Source organism: Mustelus asterias, chromosome 12 (genome assembly GCF_964213995.1).
Source record: "Mustelus asterias chromosome 12, sMusAst1.hap1.1, whole genome shotgun sequence".
In the NCBI taxonomy this organism is placed as follows: Eukaryota; Metazoa; Chordata; class Chondrichthyes; order Carcharhiniformes; family Triakidae; genus Mustelus; species Mustelus asterias.
This window is the reverse complement of record NC_135812.1, coordinates 58,907,537-58,931,055: the sequence shown is the minus strand read 5'-3', so window position 1 is coordinate 58,931,055 and position 23,519 is coordinate 58,907,537. Positions and strand designations below refer to the sequence as shown.

Sequence of the window (23,519 nt, the reverse complement as noted above, 5' to 3'; positions counted from 1 at the left end):
TGGGGTGTGTGGATGGGGGTGCAGGGGGTTTGGGGGTGTTCCCCTTATCCGCTGGAAGGTCCCGAGGTCCACTGCAGGGTGGGGGAGGGCACCTTAAATTTAACTTTGACATTGGGGCGCCATTTAAAAATAGCACTCTGATCTCAGATTCCTGGCGTTGCCGGCATTTTTAGGCCGTCCCTCCAGCTGGCTGTGTGGTCCGGGTCAGCACTCTGAAGTTACACACAGCGCCGTTAATCTGGTGGGAAAAGGCGGCTGTGAAGCTGATGAGTTTCACACAGCTTTTCTTGCATGATCCAACGTTTTGTGCAATTTTGGAAAGATTACTGGCCTGTAATGTTCATGACCTCATGCTGTTGCAACAACACAATCTGGAGCTAAATGTGACTTTGTACGTTAGTGTAAAATGAGTGATAGCAAATTGGCAGCACTTCGTAAGTCAAAAAAAATAAAAAAGTGGAGAAATGTGACATTCACTATTGTTCCTTTTACACTATCACACAAAGTTACATTTGCCTTCCTGAAGCTTTAACCACTATTTTCACAGTGATTTTTCAGTTCGAAAGAACAGCCACACAGAAAATAAGGACTTACATAAATCTAAATGTTTTTCCTATGCCCTAACCATACTCAGATTATATATCTCTATCACAAAATTGTTACAGTGCAGAAGGAAGCCTATTAGCCCATCAGGGTACCATCACTGGCTCTTCAAATGAGTAAGAAGTTTAACAACACCAGGGTAAAGTCCAACAGGTTTATTTGGTAGCAAAAGCCACACAAGCTTTCGGAGCTCCAAGCCCCTTCTTCAGGTGAGTGGGAATTCTGTTCACAAACAGGGCATATAAAGACACAGACTCAATTTGCATGAATAATGGTTGGAATGCGAATACTTACAGCGAATCAAGTCTTTAAGAAACAAAACAACGTGAGTGGAGAGAGCATCAAGACAGGCAAAAAAGATGTGTATTGTCTCCAGACAAGACAGCCAGTGAAACTCTGCAGGTCCAGGCAACTGTGGGGGTTACAGATAGTGTGACATGAACCCAATGTCCCGGTTTAGGCCGTCCTCGTGTGTGCGGAACTTGGCTATCAGTTTCTGCTCAGTGACTCTGCGCCGTCGTGTGTCGCAAAGGCCGCCTTGGAGAACGCTTACCCGAATATCAGAGGCCGAATGCCCGTGACCGCTGAAGTGCTCCCCAACAGGAAGAGAACAGTCTTGCCTGGTGATTGTCGAGCGGTGTTCATTCATCCGCTGTCGCAGCGTCTGCATAGTTTCCCCAATGTACCATGCCTCGGGACATCCTTTCCTGCAGCGTATCAGGTAGACAACGTTGGCCGAGTTGCAAGAGTATGTACCGTGTACCTGGTGGATGGTGTTCTCACGTGAGATGATGGCATCCGTGTCGATGATCCGTCTTGCAGAGGTTGCTGTGGCAGGGTTGTGTGGTGTCGTGGTCACTGTTCTCCTGAAGGCTGGGTAGTTTGCTGCGGACAATGGTTTGTTTGAGGTTGTGCGGTTTTTTGAAGGCAAGAAGTGGGGGTGTGGGGATGGCCTTGGCGAGATGTTCGTCTTCATCAATGACATATTGAAGGCTCCGGAGGGGATGCCGTAGCTTCTCCGCTCCGGGGAAGTACTGGACGACGAAGGGTACTCTGTCCACTGTGTCCTGTGTTTGTCTTCTGAGGAGGTCGGTGCGGTTTTTCGCTGTGGCGCGTCGGAACTGTTGATCAATGAGTCGAGCGCTATATCCTATATCTTATGAGGGCATCTTACAGCGTCTGGAGGTGTCTGTTGCGATCCTCCTCATCCGAGCAGATCCTGTGTATACGGAGGGCTTGTCTGTAGGGGATGGCTTCTTTAACGTGTTTAGGGTGGAAGCTGGAGAAGTGGAGCATCGTGAGGTTATCCGTGAGCTTGCGGTACAGTGAGGTGCTGAGGTGACCGTCCTTAATGGAGATGCGTGTGTCCAAGAATGCAACCGATTCCGGAGAGTAGTCTGTGGTGAGTCTGATGGTGGGATGGAACTTGATGTCATCATATAGTTGTTTCAGTGATTGTTCACCATGAGTCCAAAGGAAGAAAATGTCATCGATGTATCTAGTGTATAGCATCGGTTGAAGGTCCCGTGCGGTGAAGAAGTCTTGTTCGAACCTGTGCATGAAGATGTTGGCATATCAGTCTCGCAGCAGACACAGAGGAATTCATCAGGCGAATGAGGCTGAGGGAGTTCTTCCACAAACCCCAAGAGGCCAACAGCGAACACAATGAGACAGCCAATGAACCGGAACAGCCGACAGAGAGATCCGCAGTGCATCCGAAGAGGAAAGAGTCGAATTGGACTCCTCTGGAAGGCCGCTGCCCTCGACTTGACATGTATGCCCAAGCCGTCAGGAGGTGTGTCAACACCACATTCATCAGCCGCACTCACAAGACAGCCCCGAACATCACCCAAGCACAACGCAACGCCATCCACGCTCTCAAGACCAACCGCAACATTGTCATCAAACCAGCAGACAAAGGAGGGGCCATCATCATATTGAACAGAATGGATTACTGCAAAGAAGTGTACCGACAACTAAACAACGAGGAACACTACAGACAGTTACCTGCAGATCCGACCAAAGAACACACCCGTCAACTCAACACTCTGATCAGGACCTTTGATCCGGACCTTCAGAGCACCCTCCGTGCTCTCATCCCACGTACTCCCCACGTTGGAGGTCTCTACTGCCTCCCGAAGATACACAAGGCAAACACACCCGGCCGTCCCATTGTATCGGGCAATGGGACCCTGTGCGAGAACCTCTCCGGCTATGTCGAGGGCATCTTGAAACCCATTGTACAAAGAACCCCCCAGCTTTTGTCGCGACACTACGGACTTCCGACAGAAACTCGGCACACATGGAGCAGTTGAACCAGGAGCACTCCTCGTCACAATGGATGTCTCGGCACTCTACACCAGCATCCCCCATGACGATGGTATTGCTGCAACAGCCTCAGTACTCAATGCCGTCAACTGCCAGTTTCCAGATGCAATTTTACATCTCATCCGCTTCATCCTGGACCACAATATCTTCACCTTCAACAACCAGTTCTTCATCGAGACACACGGAACAGCCATGGGGACCAAATTCGCACCTCAATATGCCAACATCTTCATGCACAGGTTCGAACAAGACTTCTTCACCGCACGGGACCTTCAACCGATGCTATACACTAGATACATCGATGACATTTTCTTCCTTTGGACTCATGGTGAACAATCACTGAAACAACTCTAATGATGACATCAACAGGTTCCATCCCACCATCAGACTCACCATAGACTACTCTCCGGAATCGGTTGCATTCTTGGACACACGCATCTCCATTAAGGACGGTCACCTCAGTACCTCACTGTACCGCAAGCCCACGGATAACCTCACGATGCTCCACTTCTCCAGCTTCCACCCTAAACACGTTAAAGAAGCCATCCCCTGCGGACAAGCCCTCCGTATACACAGGATCTGCTCGGATGAGGAGGATCGCAACAGACACCTCCAGACGCTGTAAGATGCCCTCATAAGAACAGGATATAGCGCTCGACTCATTGATCAACAGTTCCAACGCGCCACAGCGAAAAACTGCACCGACCTCCTCAGAAGACAAACACAGGACACAGGGGACAGAGTACCCTTTGTCGTCCAGTACTTCCCCGGAGCGGAGAAGCTACGGCATCTCCTCCGGAGCCTTCAACATGTCATTGATGAATACGAACATCTCGCTAAGGCCATCCCCACACCCCCACTTCTTGCCTTCAAACAACCGCACAACCTCAAACAGACCATTGTCCGCAGCAAACTACCCAGCCTTCAGGAGAACAGTGACCACGACACCACACAACCCTGCCACAGCAACCTCTGCAAGACGGATCATCGACACGGATGCCATCATCTCACGTGAGAACACCATCCACCAGGTACACGGTACATACTCTTGCAACTCGGCCAACGTTGTCTACCTGATACGCTGCAGGAAAGGATGTCCCGAGGCATGGTACATTGGGGAAACTATGCAGACGCTGCGACAACGGATGAATGAACACCGCTCGACAATCACCAGGCAAGACTGTTCTCTTCCTGTTGGGGAGCACTTCAGCGGTCACGGGCATTCGGCCTCTGATATTCGGGTAAGCGTTCTCCAAGGCGGCCTTCGCGACACACGCGGCGCAGAGTCACTGAGCAGAAACTGATAGCCAAGTTCCGCACACACGAGGACGGCCTAAACCGGGATATTGGGTTCATGTCACACTATCTGTAACCCCCACAGTTGCCTGGACCTGCAGAGTTTCACTGGCTGTCTTGTCTGGAGACAATACACATCTTTTTTGCCTGTCTTGATGCTCTCTCCACTCACGTTGTTTTGTTTCTTAAAGACTTGATTAGCTGTAAGTATTCGCATTCCAACCATTATTCATGTAAATTGAGTCTGTGTCTTTATATGCCCTGTTTGTGAACAGAATTCCCACTCACCTGAAGAAGGGGCTTGGAGCTCCGAAAGCTTGTGTGGCATTTGCTACCAAATAAACCTGTTGGACTTTAACCTGGTGTTGTTAAACGTCTTACTGTGTTTACCCCAGTCCAACGCCGGCATCTCCACATCCTCAAATGAGTATCATGGCTTAGTGGCATTCCCCTGCCTTTTCCCTTTCCCTATGTTGTTTCTATTCAAATAATCATCTAATGTCCTATTGAATACCCACACTTCCAGGCAGAGCATTCCAGGCCTGAACCACTCACTGCAAGAAAAAGGTTTTTTTCACATCACATTTGCTTCTTTTGCAAATCGCTTCAAATCTGTGCCCTCTTATTCTTGATCCTTTTACTAGGGGAACAGTTTCTCCCTATCTACTCTGTCTACCTCTCATGATTTTGAACATCTCGACCAAATTTTCTCTTAGTCTTCTTTTCTCCAAGGAGGTCTGCAACCTCTCCAATCTATCCTCATAACTGAAGTTTTTCATTTCTGGAAACATTCTTGTAAACCTCTTCTGCACTCTCTCCAATGCATTCACATCCTTCCTATAATGTGGCACCCAGAACTGTACACAGTACTACATCTGAAGTCTAACTAATGCCTTTTATAAGTTCCACATAACCTCCTTGCTCTTGTACTCTGTGCCCCGATGATTAAAGCCCAGAAGATCATATGCTTTATTAAGTGCTCTTTCCACTTGTCCTGCCATCTTCAATGATCTATGTACATATATACCCAGGCCCCTCTGCTCCTACACCCCCTTAAGAATTTTACCCCTTATTTTATATTGTCTCTCCATTCTCTTCCTACCAAAATGCATCACCTCACACTTCTCTTCACTGAACTTCATCTGCCATCTATCTGCCCACTCCGCCAACTTGTCTACGTCCTTTTGTGTCATCTGCAAACTTTGAAGTTATTACCTGCACACCAAGATTTAGATCATTAACATATCAGAAAAAGGGCTCCAATATGCACCCTGGGGAATTCCATGACAAACCTCTCCAGCCTGAAAAATATCCATTGACTCTCTGCTCCCTATTATTCAGCCAATTTTGTATCCACATTGCTAATGTCCCTTTTATTCCATGAGCTTTAACTTTTCTCATAACTCTGTTGTGTGGCACTATGTTGCATGTGTTCTGAAAGTCCAGGTACACCACATCAACAGCATTACCCTAATCGACCCTTTCTGTAACCTACTCAAAAAACTCCAGCGAGTTAGTTAAACATGATTTCCCCACTCATATATTAGCAATCAATGAAAAGAGAATCTGACTCAAAGACCGCTCCAAAAACCTTTCATTAGTTCAGCAAACAGAAGGGACAGTAAAGATTACATTCTTTACCCAAAATGTTTTACTAGACGTGATTTACTTCGTCACCAAAAGTCTAACAGCTTTGGCATCCATTTTAGACATGTAAATAAACACCCATGGACTAAAATGGTGACCTAAATGAAGATTAAAACAACACTATTAGCTCACTATCCTGTTCACATAAACTCAGCTGTGTTTTGGACAAAAACATGCTTCTGCCTTACATAAACAGATTTATGCAATGGTTGCGGCATAGTTAAGAAACTCACCATCAAATGTGAACTTCTTGTATTGGCGCCTAGAGGTCGCAGGGGCAGAATGATATTTCTCATCTTCACCAGCCACATCTGAGGAGGTCAGAATACCATTAATGTGACTCTTTAGACTTTCCACCTTATGAAAGTAAGGCATGTGGTTTGGTGCAGCTTTGGGACGCTTGGCCTAATTGGATGAATTCTTGAAGGTAAAACCCAAGACCTCTCTCCTCCCACCGCCCTGTCCGAGGTCACTAGTCGCCCTTCTTTGTGGCCCACCAGCTTTTCACACCAGTCAAAAAAGAAATTGACTCTTTCTTTGATTGTCAGTCTTTTCTTTCCCCATGATATACCCACTCTGCCCCATCTCCAATAATTAATAAACAAAAGTGTCCAAAGAAAATGAAAAAACATTATATTGCTGCTATGATTTTTCTCCCAGGTTGCTTTCTGAAGCACCCAGGAGAGTAATCTTTAATTCTTGGAGATCCCAGAGCAATCTTGGTGCAGCATGATCTCTATGAGAAATCTTGCTAACCTCCACACTTCCCAAGTGCATCATGACTCATTGCCCAAATATTCCCAGTTTGTGCAAAACCTTCAAAGAACATCAAACTTTTCAAGTCTTGTTTACATATCTATAGAAACTCTTGCCTATCCATCTTTATATTACTAACTAGCTTTCTCTCTCGCACTCTAGTTTTTCGCTCATCAATCTTTTTGTCATTCTTCAGTATTTTTAGTTTCTCCAATCTTCTGACCTGCCATTAAATCAGCAAATCACCTGGTCTACTCAGATTTATTTGATAGTACTTCAAATGATAATTTAGCCTGAATTGGAACTGCTAGTCATAGAGTCATAGAGGTTTACAGCTTGGAAACAGGCCCTTTGGCCCAACTTGTCCATCCCGCCCAGTTTTTACCATTAAGCTAGTTTCAATCACCCATGTTTGACCCATATTCCTCTGTACCAATCTTATCCATGTAACTGTCTAAATGCTTTTTAAATTGTACCTGCCCCAACTACTGCCTCTGGCAGCTGGTTCCAGACACTCTGTGTGAACAAATTGCCTCTCTGGACCCATTTGTATCTCTCCCCCTCACCTTAAACCTATGCCCTCTAGTTTTAGACTCCCCTACCTTTGGGAAAAGATGTTAACTATCTACCTTATCTATGCCCCTCATTATTTTATAGACATCTATAGGATCACCCCTAAGCCTCCTAGGCTCCAGCATATGGAGTTAAACCCCATATCCTGGCAAATAATTACCCCTCAACCAATATCACTAAGACAGATTACTGCTCATTACTGTTTCTGGGAGTTAGCCATGTGCAAATTGACTGTCTTGTTTTCTATATTACAACACTGACTAAACTTCAAAAGTGCTTAATTGGCTGTAAAAGTATTTTGGGATTTGCTGAAGTTGTGAAAGGCATTTTGTAAATTTTTGTTAACCTTCTTTATTGGTCTTTATTAGAAAATCCCCTCTGCAATTTCCCCACATGACGACTTTGCCTCCTTATCATCACCCTGCTAGTTAGCAGCTGCAGCCAACCTCATTCAAAAAGGTAATGTTCAGAAACCCCATTCAGCCCAAAGAAACCCATTGTTCCCTGGGACGGATTTTCATCATGGAAGCAGGAATCTGGAATTTTCCCGACATGCGATCCCACCTCTGTGCCGTCATTAGGATTTTATCCAGCCGAGGCAGGGACATCCTGGAGAGAGGCTTGCCGCTGACAGGGCAAAATTACAAGATCCTCTTCCATTCGCAGAGACATCGACCCAGTTCTGCAGACCTGTGTAAAGGTAACTTAACCCTCACCCCCTTTACACTCCAAACTATCCCACCCAAACCCACTTCACTCACTCTTCCAGTATCCACTATAAACAAAAGTCACAAGCTTGATATTAACATTCAGAAGTCTTTGAAAAGCTCATAAATCTGTCGAAATAAACAAGCTCACATCTCCCCTGGATAGCTATGTAAACATACTCTGCAATGCAGAATCCATTAATGCCTTTGAAGACAGCCAAAAGCTCAGACATCTATCACAGCTTTCACACAGTCAAACAAATGACCGTAGTGTTCTTTAAAGAATGAGTGAAAGTCATGGGGAGTGTGTAAACAATCAGCTCTGGATCTGACACTGGGCTAGACTTTCAATATTGTACCATGCAGAATAGCACTTTATCCAATAGACAATCTATTCTAATCCATCTAACCATTTCTTCACTTTTACAATGTGGCTCTTTCACTTGATAGCTTGCCAGTTGTCATAAGTAATAACTTGGCAATCACATTATTTAATGGTCACTTTGCAAATCACAGCACTATCACAACTCACTTTAGTAAACATGCCTCTCACATCCCTGACAACCACCCCCTACCCCCAGCTACGTGCACTTCCAGAATGGTGCTGGCAACTTCCAAACAGCAGCCTGCACGGTTCCGGACCTGCCCTATTTCCCACTCTGCTGAAAACAGACAGATGGATATGAGGGGTTTTATCTCTGGATCTGTGCTCTGGTCCATCTTTTTCTCCTGCACAACTCTGGACCCCAGATCCTTGCACAGTGAGTCAGGTGATATGTTGCCTTAACAACAAGGAGTATATAATTGAATGGACAATGTATTATTCCACTCAGGGCGGGATTTTCCAGCCATGCTCGCCCCAAAAACGGAAAATCCCACCCAAGGTCGACGGACCTTTGCATGGGTTTGTCCCGCCTGCTATGATTCCCATGGCGGGCACAACGGGAAAATTTTGCCCTATGTATTTAAACTGGCCTGTTTCTTTAATGCCACAAAGTTGAAGTGCTGCAAAAAGTACATCCTGAGGTCAAACTGGGACTAGTTGCTGTTTGTGAGGAAAGCATGTAGACTAGCAGGTGCTTGTAAATCCCAGAATCAGGTCAGCAGAAACCAGTACAAAATGACTCCCCCTTCCCTTTACGCTGAACAGATTTACAGACAGCATAGCAGTCTGCTCCCACATACCTTCCACAAACCAGCCACAGATCTACACAGCCAGTTTTTTTCCACCTAAGATGGGGAAATAATCCAGAGGGAAGAGGACGATAAACCATTTACCAAAGGAAAACACTCTTCTAAAGACTGCTTTTGAAGGCACTTCACCTTGTTCAAGTGGCTTTCTAAAACTATCCCCCGTGCACACTTGTTCAAACCACTCTCCTCCAATCAGACATTTATTTACATCAGAACTCCTGCATTCAGTTGCAGGCCTCCCCATGAAACATGAGCCTGTTTTGCTTGTTCAGGTTCTAACAGCAGTGTTACATTTTTATTTTGTTATTTATAGTTACCCTTGGCTGTTGCTGGAATTTGTGTGGTTCTGGCAGATTCTAATGTTGGGCTTTCTGTCCCAGCAGTGTTTCCAGTGGGTTGACTTGGAACAGAATGCAGTTTCTTCCTTTTCCCAAAGAGGTCGGCATCCATATCATCAATATCCTGCACACCGAAAACACAGGAAAAGAATAGGTGAAAGAAACTTGCTGCAGTAGATTAGCAACCCAGAGGTTGCAAGTTCAAACAGTACCATAGTCAAGCAAAGTGAATACAATACATTTGATAATGTGTGAACTTGCAGCAGAAAATAGACCATGCAAGCTGCACCCCGACCTGCTCTTGCCTGGACCCACACCTTGTGGTTGATTCTGAATAGGGATGGGCAATGTTGCTTTGCTTAGGTCGCCCATATCCGAAGGACATCGGAAAAAAAAAATTGCATTCCCGTAAATCCATGAAAGAGCCAGCTACATCTTTACCTAGAGAATGCGGCATTCAAGTTTTCACAAGTTCTTTGTTTTCTACCTAAGACATTGAATGCATTCAGCTCACTTCAGAAACCAGAGTGGGAGTCACAAATTTATTGTGGCAGCGTAAATGCTTATGAAGGCCTTGCCCACGGTCTTCAATGTAACATTTTAAACACAGAAGCCTATTTCGGAGACAGAGGTTAATAGCTGATCACAAGGGAAGAAGGATTGGGGAATTGCGATGGCGGGAGGACAGATTTGTATGGCCCCTCAGATTATTTCTTGCTTTTGCAGCCAAGAGACTGCCAGGCTCACTGGTGAAGAGAGTGCAGTGAAGGAAGTTAAAAATATTGGGCATGATGGCACTTTGCCACATACGAGACAGAGGAAGGGCTGTGGAAGAAACATGCAGAAGAGCTAGGAGTTGACAGAAGCACCATAAAGAGCAGCAGAGAGGAGAAGGGCGTACCATCTCTGGAGACATTTTCTCGACATGACTGAGAGACATTATAGGTGAAGGCTCTGAATTTCAAGAGAAGTGGTTAGAGACATCTATGCCATAGTGGAGCAAAATCTCGCAGCATCAACCATGCCCTCCCTGCCTGTTGCACACAAGGTTATCATAGCCCACAATTTTTATGTGACTGGCTCTTTCCAGGGATCTCCCAAATACTTTTGTGGCATCACTCAATCAGCTGCCCACCAGTACATCTCCTCTGACAACGATTCACTCCTTGTTCGGATGAGAGAATACATCAACTGCCCCACATTTATTACATCATAGACACAGAGGGCAACAGCTCCACCTCCGTAGTCAGCTTCCCCAAGTTCAAGGAGTGGTAGACTGTGTCTTTATAAGGGCACAATGCAGTGAATAGAAAATCGTTTCACTCCATCAACATGCAGGTTCTGTGAGACCATATATGCACGTTTCCTGGCAGCTGCCATGTCTCATTTATTCTGAGACATTTGCATCTGCCACAATCCAACCCAGACCCTAGGTCTGTGGTTAACCTCTGAGGGACAAAGCGTACCCATAATGGGGGTGGTGCTTACCTCCCCAATGTGGTCATAGGTGGGTATGCAGCATTCCTATAACAGTCATTTGTAGATGAGGACCATCATTGAGCAAGTTAAAGGTGCAATTCAGATGCTGTATTAGCTTGAGAGGTGCATTCCTGGTACTCAAATGAAAAGGTGTCAAGATTAGGGCACGGCAGAAGGGCATTCACATTGAGGGGCCCAAGACCGATGAAAGATCTTTATCATTGGAGAAGAAGGTGGTGGTGGAGAGCAAGGAAGATAGGGAGGAGGGTGAGGAGGACCTGCAGACTCTGATGGAGATGCTATCAAGGGTAACAATGGAAGGAAATCCTGAGGACAGGCAAAGGGCTCAATCTGTACTGGACTCCATTGTTGCCAGGAGCCTTTTAATACAGCAGTGATTCACCCAAGCAGCCTTGAAGATCTCACTGCATCCCTAGTGACCTATTGCCACATGTGTGCTATGAACACTGACACCGCAAATCTTCCAGGAGAGGACCATCCCCATCAAGAGAGAACGTCAACAACATCCCTTGACATTCAATGTCATCAGCATGGCTGAATCCTACACTAATATCAGCCTTGGATTCACCATTGCCCAGATACTTTCAGATGCCCTATAACAGTTAGATCTGCAACCTGTATGTTAGAGGCTGGCAACAAGCTGGTGACTACTTCACCATGTATCAAGCCAAAATCTGTCCAACATTTCAAGAGTGCACATGTGCAGTGAAAGTTGAGATTCAAGACCTTCAGATATACTCATATCTGGGCCAACAGAAATCCAATGAGTTTACACCGTGCAGGGAAAAGCTCACACGTGCTTGACAAGCCATCCACTTCCTTCCACAGTCACCACCAATGCAAAGTGACATTAGTGTGTGACGTCTACAACATTCATTGCTGCAACTCAATGAGGTTCCCTTGTCAGCCCACGGCCTCACCAACCTAGAAAGACATAGGATTCAATCAAATCGAAGCTTCACTCAAGGCACAACATTCTGACCTGTGCTGTCATTATGGAACACCCAAGTGCATCGCACTGCTTTCCACACATGACTTATGTGTGGAACTACACAAGACAGACTGCTTCTTCTCAAGGCCTGCATTCATCTACTGTCTTGTGGTTCCTCATTAAACAAGTTCAAGATGCATCATCAAGTATATAGTTTTCCATGGAAGGCCCACAATGGATTAACTAACCAAATGGCCAACAATTACAGTTCTTACTCACCTGACCTCGAGGGACATCTCCTCCCACAAACCTGCAACACTCCACCAGCTTCCTCCCTCGCAACAAGAACAGTGTCCAGGGCAGCCCTCTACATTGGACACGAGACTTGATCTGCCCTCTTCGTCTTCGGGGTTCATTTCCACCACCGATCTGCTTCTAGGGTCAGCAGACCCGACTTGAATATGCCTCTGCCCCCACCCCACCACCCTCGAGACTGCATGCAATAGGACCCTTTTTATTGAGGCAGGTCTGCCAAATGGGGGAATTTCCCTCAACAAATCCGGCCCTTGACATCGAAGAGCCAAGGTTTGGAGCTGGAACACAGGGGTAAAGTTTGTAGAGAGAGAGAGAGGGGAGATAGACTACAGTGGAGAATTTTAAACTCAGAGTCCTTTGGGGCAGAAAGCTAGTGAAAGTCAACAAGAGCAACAATGCGGGTTGAGCGAGATTCAATTAGTGGAAGAGCATAGAATCACATGTGCGGTATTGGCTTGGATGAGGTGAAGGTTGTGCAGGAAGTAGTTTGGGAGGCTAGTTGGTGGGGGTGGGGAAGAAACAAAATCCCTCTATCCATAGTAGTAATCTCACTTCTATTTTCAGATACCACTGGGATTGCTTTGCATATCCAGTGTTTGCTGCTTTTAATTCATGGTGTTTGTTTATTCCTCAAACTAGACAGTCAAATACAAAACCACACAGAATGCTACCAAAATAAAAGCAAAATACTGCGGAGACTGGGATCTGAAACAAAAACAACAAACGCAGGAAAATCTCAACAGGTCTAACAGCATCTGTGGAGAAAGGAATGGAGTGAACATTTTGACTCCCTAGAACTCTCCTTCAGAGCACTACCCAAATTGGCAACAACAGGGAGTAATTACAGGACTGAAATGTAATCTTGGGGTTCAGCTGAGGTAGATAAGCTGTGATCTGAACCCAAAGAGTTACGCTACAGGCTCATAATCACTCCCTGCCCTCCGTTGTTCAATATGTTCTATACAACAACAGTACAACACAATGACTGGAACAACTTACCAAACTTTCTTACCTTCATTGTTACTAACAAAGCCTGAGGATCAGCATCTGAAATCTCTGATTCCTGCACAAAAGAAAAGAGTAAAGCCCCCTTAAATTCATCAGTGCTGCAAGACAGTCCTGTAAAGCATGCTGAGCACTGCTTCCTGAAATTTAACATCAGCCCAACTACATCACTGCAATTGGGAGTTCAGCTTCTTTGCTAAAACGTAAACATTTCTATTAAAGGCGCTAGACAGAGGGGTTTGAAGATGAAAACAGATGGGTTTCAGACAGATCCAGGAAGTAGGGTTGCAGGAGCCTCAACACTTGTCCTTGTCCAACAGGTCTGAGATTCTTGCTCTCTGTGTTGACGTGAGTGGGGAACTGTAGGAAGATGAGCGAACTGACCATAGCACGATGGTACAGGGAGCAGCTCAAGTTGTGTGTGTTTTTGTGTGTGTGTGTGTGGCGGGGCAGGGGGGGGGGGGGGGCTGCAGAAGCACTTGGAATGGAAGGGGAAAGTTATCGTGGTCCACAAAGGTACCATCGATATGGATACAACAAGGAGGTTCTGTTGATTATAAGCAGCTAGGGCCCAAATTAAAAAGCAGAACCAAAAAGGTAATAATCTCCAGATCACTATCTGAGCCACAAGCTAATTGGCACAGGGTCAATAAGATTAAAGAGGTAAATGTGTAGCTCAAAGATTGGTGTGGGAGAAATGAGTTCGAATTCTGGGGACATTGGCACCAGTACTGGGAAAAGAGGGAGCTGTTACATTGGGACAGACTCCACCTGAATCATATTGGGGCCAGGATCGCATAACTAGAGCTGTAGATAGGGCATTAAATTAAATAGTGAGAGGAGGGTTCAACTGTATGGACAATGAAAAAATCAAAGTTAAAGGAGAAGGTAGGAGTGCAGGATAGCGATGAGGCTGATGGCTACCAGAAAATAAAAGGGAGGGACAGATCACGTAAATGTCAAATTACACCAAGGAATCATGCAAGAATACCAAAATTTGATAATTGAACAAACTTAAAGGCTTTGTATCTGATGCATAAAACATTCAGAATAAAATTAACAGCACAAATAGAGACAAGTGGGTATGGTTTGGTGGTGATTACTGAGACATGGTTGTGGGGAAATCCGGTTTGGGAATTGAATATTTCGGAAGGATAGACAGAAAGGAAAGGAGGTGGTGTAGCTTTGCAACTGAAGGAAGGGCTGTAGTGAGAAATGATATAAGCACTGGAGATCAAGATGTAGAATTAGTCTGGGTAGAAATAAAAAATAACACGGAGAAAAGTCCACAGTGGAAGTAATCCACAGATCCCCAAACAGTAATTCCGCAGTGAGGCACAGTATAAATGTGGAAATATTTGGGACTTTTAAGAAAGGTACGCAATAATCATGAGTGATTTCAATATGCTCATCGACTGGGTAATCAAATTGGCAAGGTTAGCCTCGAGAGAGAATTCATTGAATGTATTCAAGATTGTTTTTGGAGCAATATGTTGTAGAACCAACTAGGGAGAAGGCTATTCTGGATTTGGTGTTGTGTGATAAGGAGAGATTAATTAGTGAGCTTATATTTAAGGATCCTCCCGGGAAGAGAGTGATCATAGCATGCTAGAATTTCAAATTCATTTCAAGGGTGAGAAATTGGAGTCCCACAGTAGCATTCTGGAGCTAAACAAAGATTAATTACATAGGCATGAGGAAAGACTTGGTCGTAGTGGACTGACCCGGAAGATTATAAGGTAGGACAGTTGATGATCAGTGGCAGATATTTAAGAAGATAGTCAATCAACTCCTCCCAACTGAATGTAAGAGGGGAAAGAAATATCCAAAGCAGCAAGTTACTCTCAGCAGCAGTTTGAAAAACACTTGTGGAATATTTTACGTCCACACACACCTTCATAAGAGCTTTCATGGTTTGCTGGTTAATCTTACTACATTCAAGTTTAAATAATAAATTAATAAAAGCAAGAAGTTGAAGATAACAAAGATTAAAAACTAAGGCATAGCATATTGCAAATGCAAGTAGCAGGCTGGAAGAATGTGAAACGTATAAAGATCAACAAAGGGCTACTAAAAAAAGTAATAAAAGAGCAACGGTAAATAATGAAAGAAAAGTAGCACAAAATATGAAAAAGGATAGCAAAGCTTCTATCAGTATATAAAAGGGGAGAGAGTAGCTAAAGTGAGTGTTGGACCCTTGGAAGATGAGATTGGAAGTTAATAGTGGGGAACACAGAAATGGTGTATTTTGTCTCAGTTTAACAGTGGAGGACACTAGTACCATCCCAATAGTAACAGGCAATGCAGAGGTAATAGAAAGGAACTTAGAATAATCATCATCAAGAGGGAAAACGTGTTGAATAAACTACTGGGATTGAAGGCAGGCAAGTCCTCAGAGTCCAATGGCCTGGATCCTAGGGTCCTAAAGGAAGCGGCAGCAGAGATAGTGAATCCATTGGTTATAGTATTCCAAAATTTCCTGGAAGTAGGAAAGGTTCCAGTGGATTGGAAAAATACTAATATAACACCCTTATTCAAAAAGGGAGGGAGGTAGAGAGAAAGGAATTATAGACCAGTTAGATTAATATCTGTTGTTGGGCAATTGTTAGAATCCATTATTATCGAGGTATTACCAGGACATTTGGAAAGTCAAAACGCAATCCATCAGAGTCAGCAGTTTTATGAAGGGTAAATCATGTTTAACTAATTTGTTAGAGTTCTTCCAAGGTGTAGCAAGCAAAGTGGATAATGGGGGATCCTATATAGTATGTCAAATGCCTTTTGGAAATCCAAGTTTACTATATCTACTGGTTCCCCTTTATCTATCCTACTACTTATATCCTCAAAAAGCTTGAATTAAATTGTCAAACATGATTTTCAAAGTGCATTGTTGATCCTCCCTTAATGATAAATTCCAGCATTTCCCAATTAATGTCAGCTTAGCCAGCCTGTTGCTCCCAGTTTTCTCTCCCCCCTCATTTCTTGAACAGTAATGTTACATTTGATAAGTTCCAATCCACTGGGAGAATTCTAGACTCCTGGGAATTTATGATAATCAAAGCCACTCCATCCACTATTTCCACAGTTATTTTTTGGAACTCTAGGATTCAGCCCATCAGGTCCAGGGAATTTGTCAGATTTTAGTCTCTTAACTTTCACTAATGCTTTTTCTCTGGTGATATTAATGATCTTAAGTCCTCACCCTTAGTAGCCCCTTGGTTGCCCCTCTATTTCTAGTATGTAATTTATATCTTCGATATTTGTTCAATGTCTACGCCATTTCCTCATTCGCTCATAATAATTTCTCCTGTCTCAGCCTCTAAAGGACCAATGTTCATCTGTTTATATATTTGTAAAAGTTCGTACAATCTGCTTTTGTATTTCTAGCTTTCTATTTTATTCTTTTCCTTTTCAATCAACTTAATTAACTTAGCCAGTCCACATACATCCATTTTCCAACAGAGTAACTGGAAATGATTAGCAACAAGAAATTTGGGTGATTTTGTTTCTCCTCACTAGCCAGGAGGTCTGGGGCTACAGATATTACATAAAATTCACCCCACAACAGGGACCAGGTAACACACAGCAATTCTGGAATTGAACATTGGATCTTCTGGAGTGCCTTAGCTTTGAACACGGCTTTGTTTATGCTCATTAGACCATTCTATTAGGTATGGAATATACAGCAGATGTGTAATACAAAAAAATGTACACGGACCTCGTTGTCCTTGTTGACATCCTGTGCCAATTTACTGAAAAAGTCATCATCTAGCAATGACCTGAAGAGAAGAAACACTCATTGCATTAATCTTGATAAATCAGCACAATGCTACAGCATTAATATCTAAAGATCAAGGAATCACCAAAGCACTTACAGCATTAATCTCCATATATTAGGACAACCCTAGGGCACCCGCTGCAATAACCCTAACAAACCAGGGGAAACTCCAGTGCATTCAGTTATAATTGTGCCGCTATTGTGCCTTTAAGAAATGGCATCATGTTTCTCAGCAGTTGTTTTTAAGAAGGCCTTTTTTTTGTATCATTGCCTTGATGTCTGCTGTAGCAATATAATAGGCATCTTGTTTATTTTTAATCTGGGCCTAAAGAAATATCCTGGAGTTTTACCACCCTATTGAATTGTCAGGAGAAGGCTGATTGACAGGACAAGGTCTGGTGGTCCCTTTGCAGATAAATCCAAGGGTTATCTTTCAGTTTGGCTGCTGGCTAGTTAGAAGGTGTTTGGACTCCAGGCTGATGCAGTGTTGTTGTCTCTCTCCCTGGTATTGGAAATTTAGCTCTTGGTGGCTGGCAAGCTAGTGACTAGAGGCAAGGAGTGCCTCTGTCTCTTTAAATGTGCTGAAAGTACTAGCGTTGGATGACTCAGAGTTTTCAACTCACCATCCAAAGGAGGGGGCTGGAAAGCTGCAAGATCCAGCATCACAAGAGCATACTTGTTTTTCCGCATTTAAACCTAGAGGGGTGTATGTTTGTAAGAATGTTTGTTTGATTGGAACAGTACTTTGAGCTGTTAAGGTTTATACAATATTATGGTTGTTTTTTTTCTTTTTGTAATTGGTAAAAGTTATTGCTAATTGTCTTATTCTATGTTAAGTGTATTATCAAATAAACTTTGTTTGATAAATGCTCACTCGTAGTCATTTGAATCATACCTGGAGTGAAACAGTGACGCTTACCTGCATCAAATTTAAAGTGCAAAACATATGGTCTAGGCGAACTTCATAAAACACCTTGGAATTTCCGACCGAGATTATAACACAATCTACATTCTTATTGTACTGAAACTAAAAATTACATTTGATGCACTTTTTCTGTTTGAGTGATACTTTGAATACACTCCATTTCATGTTGAAAGCTGAAATTAAACTTTCAAATCCCACTAAATTAAATCCCTGAGTGAAGACTACAAATATCGACACAGCATGCTTATTGGTGCTACAGTCAGTGCAAATTTGCGTACTTCTTGTTGGTTCTGGACGATGTAGGGGCTGATCTCCTGAGGTTGCTTCCTGAATGTGCAGTTGGTAAAGCAGGTTTATCGGGAGATCCATCTGCAAAAGGAAAGTGGCAGAAATAAAACTTTTAGCACACCCACAGTTCCTAAAGCCACAGATTCAGCACAGGTACTTTATTTTTCTCTTTAAACTACTTTAGATTGCCTTCCTCCATTCATTGTAGAGGTTTTAGATAATGCAGTGGAAAGATAAATTAAGTCGTTACTGCTCAATATTAAAGACACAGTTTCATATTTTAAACTCTATTGGTAAAGTGGTCATGCGCTTCAGGTGTCCAGAGCACCAACAACCTGTCCTGGTGTTCCACGCAATGTTATGATAGATAGATAGAACAGTACAGCACAGAACAGGCCCTTCGGCCCACGATGTTGTGCCGAGCTTTATCTGAAACCAAGATCAAGCTATCCCACTCCCCATCATCCTGGTGTGCTCCATGTGCCTATCCAATAACCGCTTAAATGTTCCTAAAGTGTCTGACTCCACTATCACTGCAGGCAGTCCATTCCACACCCCAACCACTCTCTGCGTAAAGAACCTACCTCTGATATCCTTCCTATATCTCCCACCATGAACCCTATAGTTATGCCCCCTTGTAATAGCTCCATCCACCCGAGGAAATAGACTTTGAACGTTCACTCTATCTATCCCCTTCATCATTTTATAAACCTCTATTAAGTCTCCCCTCAGCCTCCTCCGCTCCAGAGAGAACAGCCCGAGCTCCCTCAACCTTTCCTCATAAGACCTACCCTCCAAACCAGGCAGCATCCTGGTAAATCTCCTCTGCACTCTTTCCAGCGCTTCCACATCTTCTTATAGCGAGGTGACCAGAACTGCACACAATATTCCAAATGCGGTCTCACCAAGGTCCTGTACAGTTGCAACATAACCCCACGGCTCTTAAACTCCAACCCCCTGTTAATAAAAGCTAACACACTATAGGCCTTCTTCACAGCTCTATCCACTTGAGTGGCAACCTTTAGAGATCTGTGGATATGGACCCCAAGATCTCTCTGTTCCTCCACAGTCTTCAGAACCCTACCTTTGACCCTGTAATCCACATTTAAATTAGACCTACCAAAATGAATCACCTCACATTTATCAGGGTTAAACTCCATTTGCCATTTTTCAGCCCAGCTTTGCATCCTATCTATGTCTCTTTGCAGCCTACAACAGCCCTCCACCTCATCCACTACTCCACCAATCTTGGTGTCATCAGCAAATTTACTGATCCACCCTTCAGCCCCCTCCTCTAAGTCATTAATAAAAATCACAAAGAGCAGAGGACCAAGCACTGATCCCTGTGGCACTCCACTAGCAACCTGCCTCCAGTCCAAAAATTTTCCATCCACCACCACCCTCTGTCTTCGATCAGATAGCCAGTTACCTATCCAATCGGCCAACTTTCCCTCTATCCCACACCTCCTCACTTTCATCATAAGCCGACCATGGGGGACCTTATCAAACGCCTATAGATAGGCTGGAAAATTGGGCGGAGAGGTGGCAGATGGAATTTAATCCGGATAAATGCGAAGTGATGCATTTTGGAAGAAATAATGTAGGGAGGAGTTATACAATAAATGGCAGAGTCATCAGGAGTATAGAAACACAGAGGGACCTAGGTGTGCAAGTCCACAAATCCTTGAAGGTGGCAACACAGGTGGAGAAGGTGGTGAAGAAGGCATATGGTATGCTTGCCTTTATAGGACGGGGTATAGAGTATAAAAGCTGGAGTCTGATGATGCAGCTGTATAGAACGCTGGTTAGGCCACATTTGGAATACTGCGTCCAGTTCTGGTCGCCGCACTACCAGAAGGACATGGAGGCGTTGGAGAGAGTGCAGAGAAGGTTTACCAGGATGTTGCCTGGTATGGAGGGTCTTAGCTATGAGGAGAGATTGGGTAGACTGGGGTTGTTCTCCTTGGAAAGACGGAGAATGAGAGGAGATCTAATAGAGGTATACAAGATTATGAAGGGTATAGATAGGGTGAACAGTGGGAAGCTTTTTCCCAGGTCGGAGGTGACGATCACGAGGGGTCACGGGCTCAAGCTGAGAGGGGCGAAGTATAACTCAGACATCAGAGGGACGTTTTTTACACAGAGGGTGGTGGGGGCCTGGAATGCGCTGCCAAGTAGGGTGGTGGAGGCAGGCACGCTGACATCGTTTAAGACTTACCTGGATAGTCACATGAGCAGCCTGGGAATGGAGGGATACAAACGATTGGTCTAGTTGGACCAAGGAGCGGCACAGGCTTGGAGGGCCGAAGGGCCTGTTTCCTGTGCTGTACTGTTCTTTGTTCTTTGCCTTACTAAAATCCATGTATATGACATCAACTGCCCTACCTTCATCAACACACTTAGTTACCTCCTCAAAAAATTCAATCAAATTTGTGAGGCACGACTTGCCCTTCACGAATCCGTGCTGACTATCCCGGATTAATCCGCATCTTTCTAAATGGTCGTTATAGTCAAGAAAGCCCACCAACACCTCAAACAATAATGAGAGAGAGTACAGGAAAGAGATAGAGAATCTGGTGAACTGTTATGACAATAATCTCTCCCTTAATGTCAACAAAATGAAAGAGATAATCATCGACTTCAGGAAGGGTAGTGGAGGACATTCTCCTGTCTACATCAACGGGGATGAAGTACAAAGGGTCGAGAGCTTCAGGCTTTTAGGAGTTCAGATCATCAACAACTTGTCCTGGTCCCTCCAGCTGATGTTGCAGTTCAGAAAGCTCAGCAACGCTTTTACTTTCTCAGGAGGCTAAGGAAATTTGGCATGTCTGTTACATCTCTCACCAACTTTTACAGATGCACCATAGAAAGCATTCTTTCTGGTTGTATCACAGCTTGGTATGGCTTCTGCTCTGTCCAAGACCGCAATAAACTACAAAGGGTCGTGAATGAAGCCCAGCCCATCATGCAAACTAGCCTCCCATCCACTGACTCTGTCTACACTTCCCGCTGCCTCGGAAAAGCAGCCAGCATAGTCAAGGACCCCATGCATCCCGGACATTCTCTCTTCCACCTTCTTCCATCGGGAAAAAGATACAAAAGTCTGAGGAGACGTACCAACTAACTCAAGGACAGCTTCTTTCCTGCTGCCATCAGACTTTTGAATGGACCTACGTCGTATTAAGTTGATCTTTCTCAACACTATATTCTGCACACTCTCCTTTTCTATGAACGGTTTGCTTTGTCTGTATAGCACACAAGAAACAATACTTTTCACTATGTGCTAATGCATGTGACAATAAATCAAATCAAAATCGGATGCTAGCAGTGTCACAAATGTATCATAGCAGCTCAAACTTTCTTGCTTCAATTTTAATAATGTTAATATTCTCACTAAAATAAAAATAAAATACTGCAAATGCTGGAGATCTGAAATAAAAACAAACGGCTGGAAAAACTCAGCGGTCCAGCCACATCTGTGGAGAGAGAAACTTAGTTAATGTAATGTCACCTCGAAGGACAAGGGCAGTGTTGGAGTAAAATCAAAATTAAAGGATACAAAATGGTTACCTGGCACAAAATGGATTCTGGGGAAAGGCATTAAGATGTGCTGACTTGGACACAGACATTGCACAGCAAGTTAAAACCTGTCAGTGTTTGAATTGCTGCAGGAAACAGATCAGACCTTGAGGCACCTTAGCTTGAGATAAAGCAGAACCAAAACAATGAGTTTTTGTAATGAAATCAGTCTTTGATGGGGGAAATAAATGCATAAATGTATCTACTCTATGTATAACAATGTGATAACTGCCGATGTCCGTCCTTGTCTACTCTATGCATAACGATGTGCTAACGGCTAATGTCCGTGCTTGTCCATTATTTGAAAATGTATAAAAGATGCTCAACTGCCATTTTAAAGTTGAGAAGGTGACTGCGCGCACTGCGCTTCTCCCAAAGCTTTGTCCGATAAAACTGTGTGTTGAATCTTTAAGTCTGACTCCGAGTGGTGATTTTCCCACAACAGGCAGTAAACTCTTCTTCCGAATGGGTCCTCATTGCACAGTCTTAACAGCATTAAACTCCAACAGTATTCCTGTGCTCGTTTAAGGCATAGACAGGTTAATGAAATTGGCAAACTAGTGGCATACAAAAAGCTAACATCAATTCCCCATTACTATTTGATTTGTCTTCGCTGCTACTCTTTTTAAACTTGGCATTATCCTGCAATCTGAGCTTTAGTCCTTCACCGTGGAATTTTCCAATTAAAATAATCAGAATAACTGTAAGGAGGTCTCTGAGACACAGATGATTCTCGATATGCTGCAATTAAACTGCACTAATCTGTCAGCTCTGGATTATCAAAAGGATAAAATTACCATAACCTACCATCCTCTCCAAGGAGGTCATCCAGTACGTTATCAATCGATTCTGAAACAGAACATAGACAGTACTATCACAGAATGTTGCACTCTCACCAAGCAATGAAGGCATGAAATGATGCAGCATGTATGGAGGCTTTTTGACTTATCATGCCGTTGTCAATTCTGTGAAAGAGCTGTCCAATTAGTGCCACTCCCCTGCTTTCTACATTATACTGAAAATGTTCTTCTTCAAGTACATATCCAATTGCATTGGGATATCCAAGAGGTTCATACTGGGCAGGTACTAAATGGGGCCTGAATGTTCGCTCAAAGGGATATAGGACTAACGGGTGGGTTTTTCGTTGTTGCAGGCTATTCAGAGAATAATAGGAAGCAGCATCTGCAGTGTTTCAGCTAAGTAGCTCGAACATCAGAGCTCTGGAAACACAGCACATGGGTCAGAAGTTGTTGCATAGTTAACATCAGTCGCACCACTTCTCTAATGGATTCCTGCATAGTACCATGGTAATGACACGTAAAGAAACCACATCTGCTATAAAGAACACTGCATACAAACACGGAACACTTTTACTCCTCAGGCCAAAGCATGGAACAGCCAATCCCTAGACCCAAGGAGGATATGCAAGATATCTGCAACCGAGAGTGTCTAATATTTCCATTCAAATCAGCAGATAGCAATGTGAGTGGTGAGCATGGTGGAAAGCAGCTCATCTCTCACAACTCTCCACTCGTTTCCTGTGTTACAGATGATGAAAAGAGATTGTACTTGGATCACTGCTGAATATTTTCAGCGATGGAAGATTTAATGTGCCCATTTTCTCTTTTGCATACTGCAATGTCCCCAGTAGCTCGCCTTCCAAGGCAGGTTCTAAATTCACTTCCACAGTGGTTCAACATCAATGTAACAGTAATCAGTGTAATCATTCCACTTCCAGAATGATCAGGAAGCAAAG

The 23,519-nt window shown here is 43.9% G+C and overlaps 1 protein-coding gene across 5 annotated transcripts in view; it reads right to left on the bottom strand.

Annotated features, from left to right (window-relative positions):
- Positions 1-23,519, bottom strand: part of fbf1 (Fas binding factor 1) — a 102,551-nt gene that overhangs the window by 62,001 nt on the left and 17,031 nt on the right. For 2 of the 5 annotated variants that reach the window (XM_078225294.1, XM_078225295.1), the window contains exons 4-9: positions 22,571-22,612; positions 18,175-18,265; positions 16,912-16,972; positions 13,201-13,251; positions 9,422-9,566; positions 6,108-6,185 (exon numbers count right to left, since the gene is read on the bottom strand). In XM_078225294.1, the coding sequence (XP_078081420.1) occupies positions 6,108-6,185; positions 9,422-9,566; positions 13,201-13,251; positions 16,912-16,972; positions 18,175-18,265; positions 22,571-22,612 (468 nt within the window). The remainder of the gene's footprint in view (positions 1-6,107; positions 6,186-9,421; positions 9,567-13,200; positions 13,252-16,911; positions 16,973-18,174; positions 18,266-22,570; positions 22,613-23,519) is intronic. The other 3 variants (XM_078225297.1, XM_078225296.1, XM_078225298.1) reach the window with 3 other exon arrangements.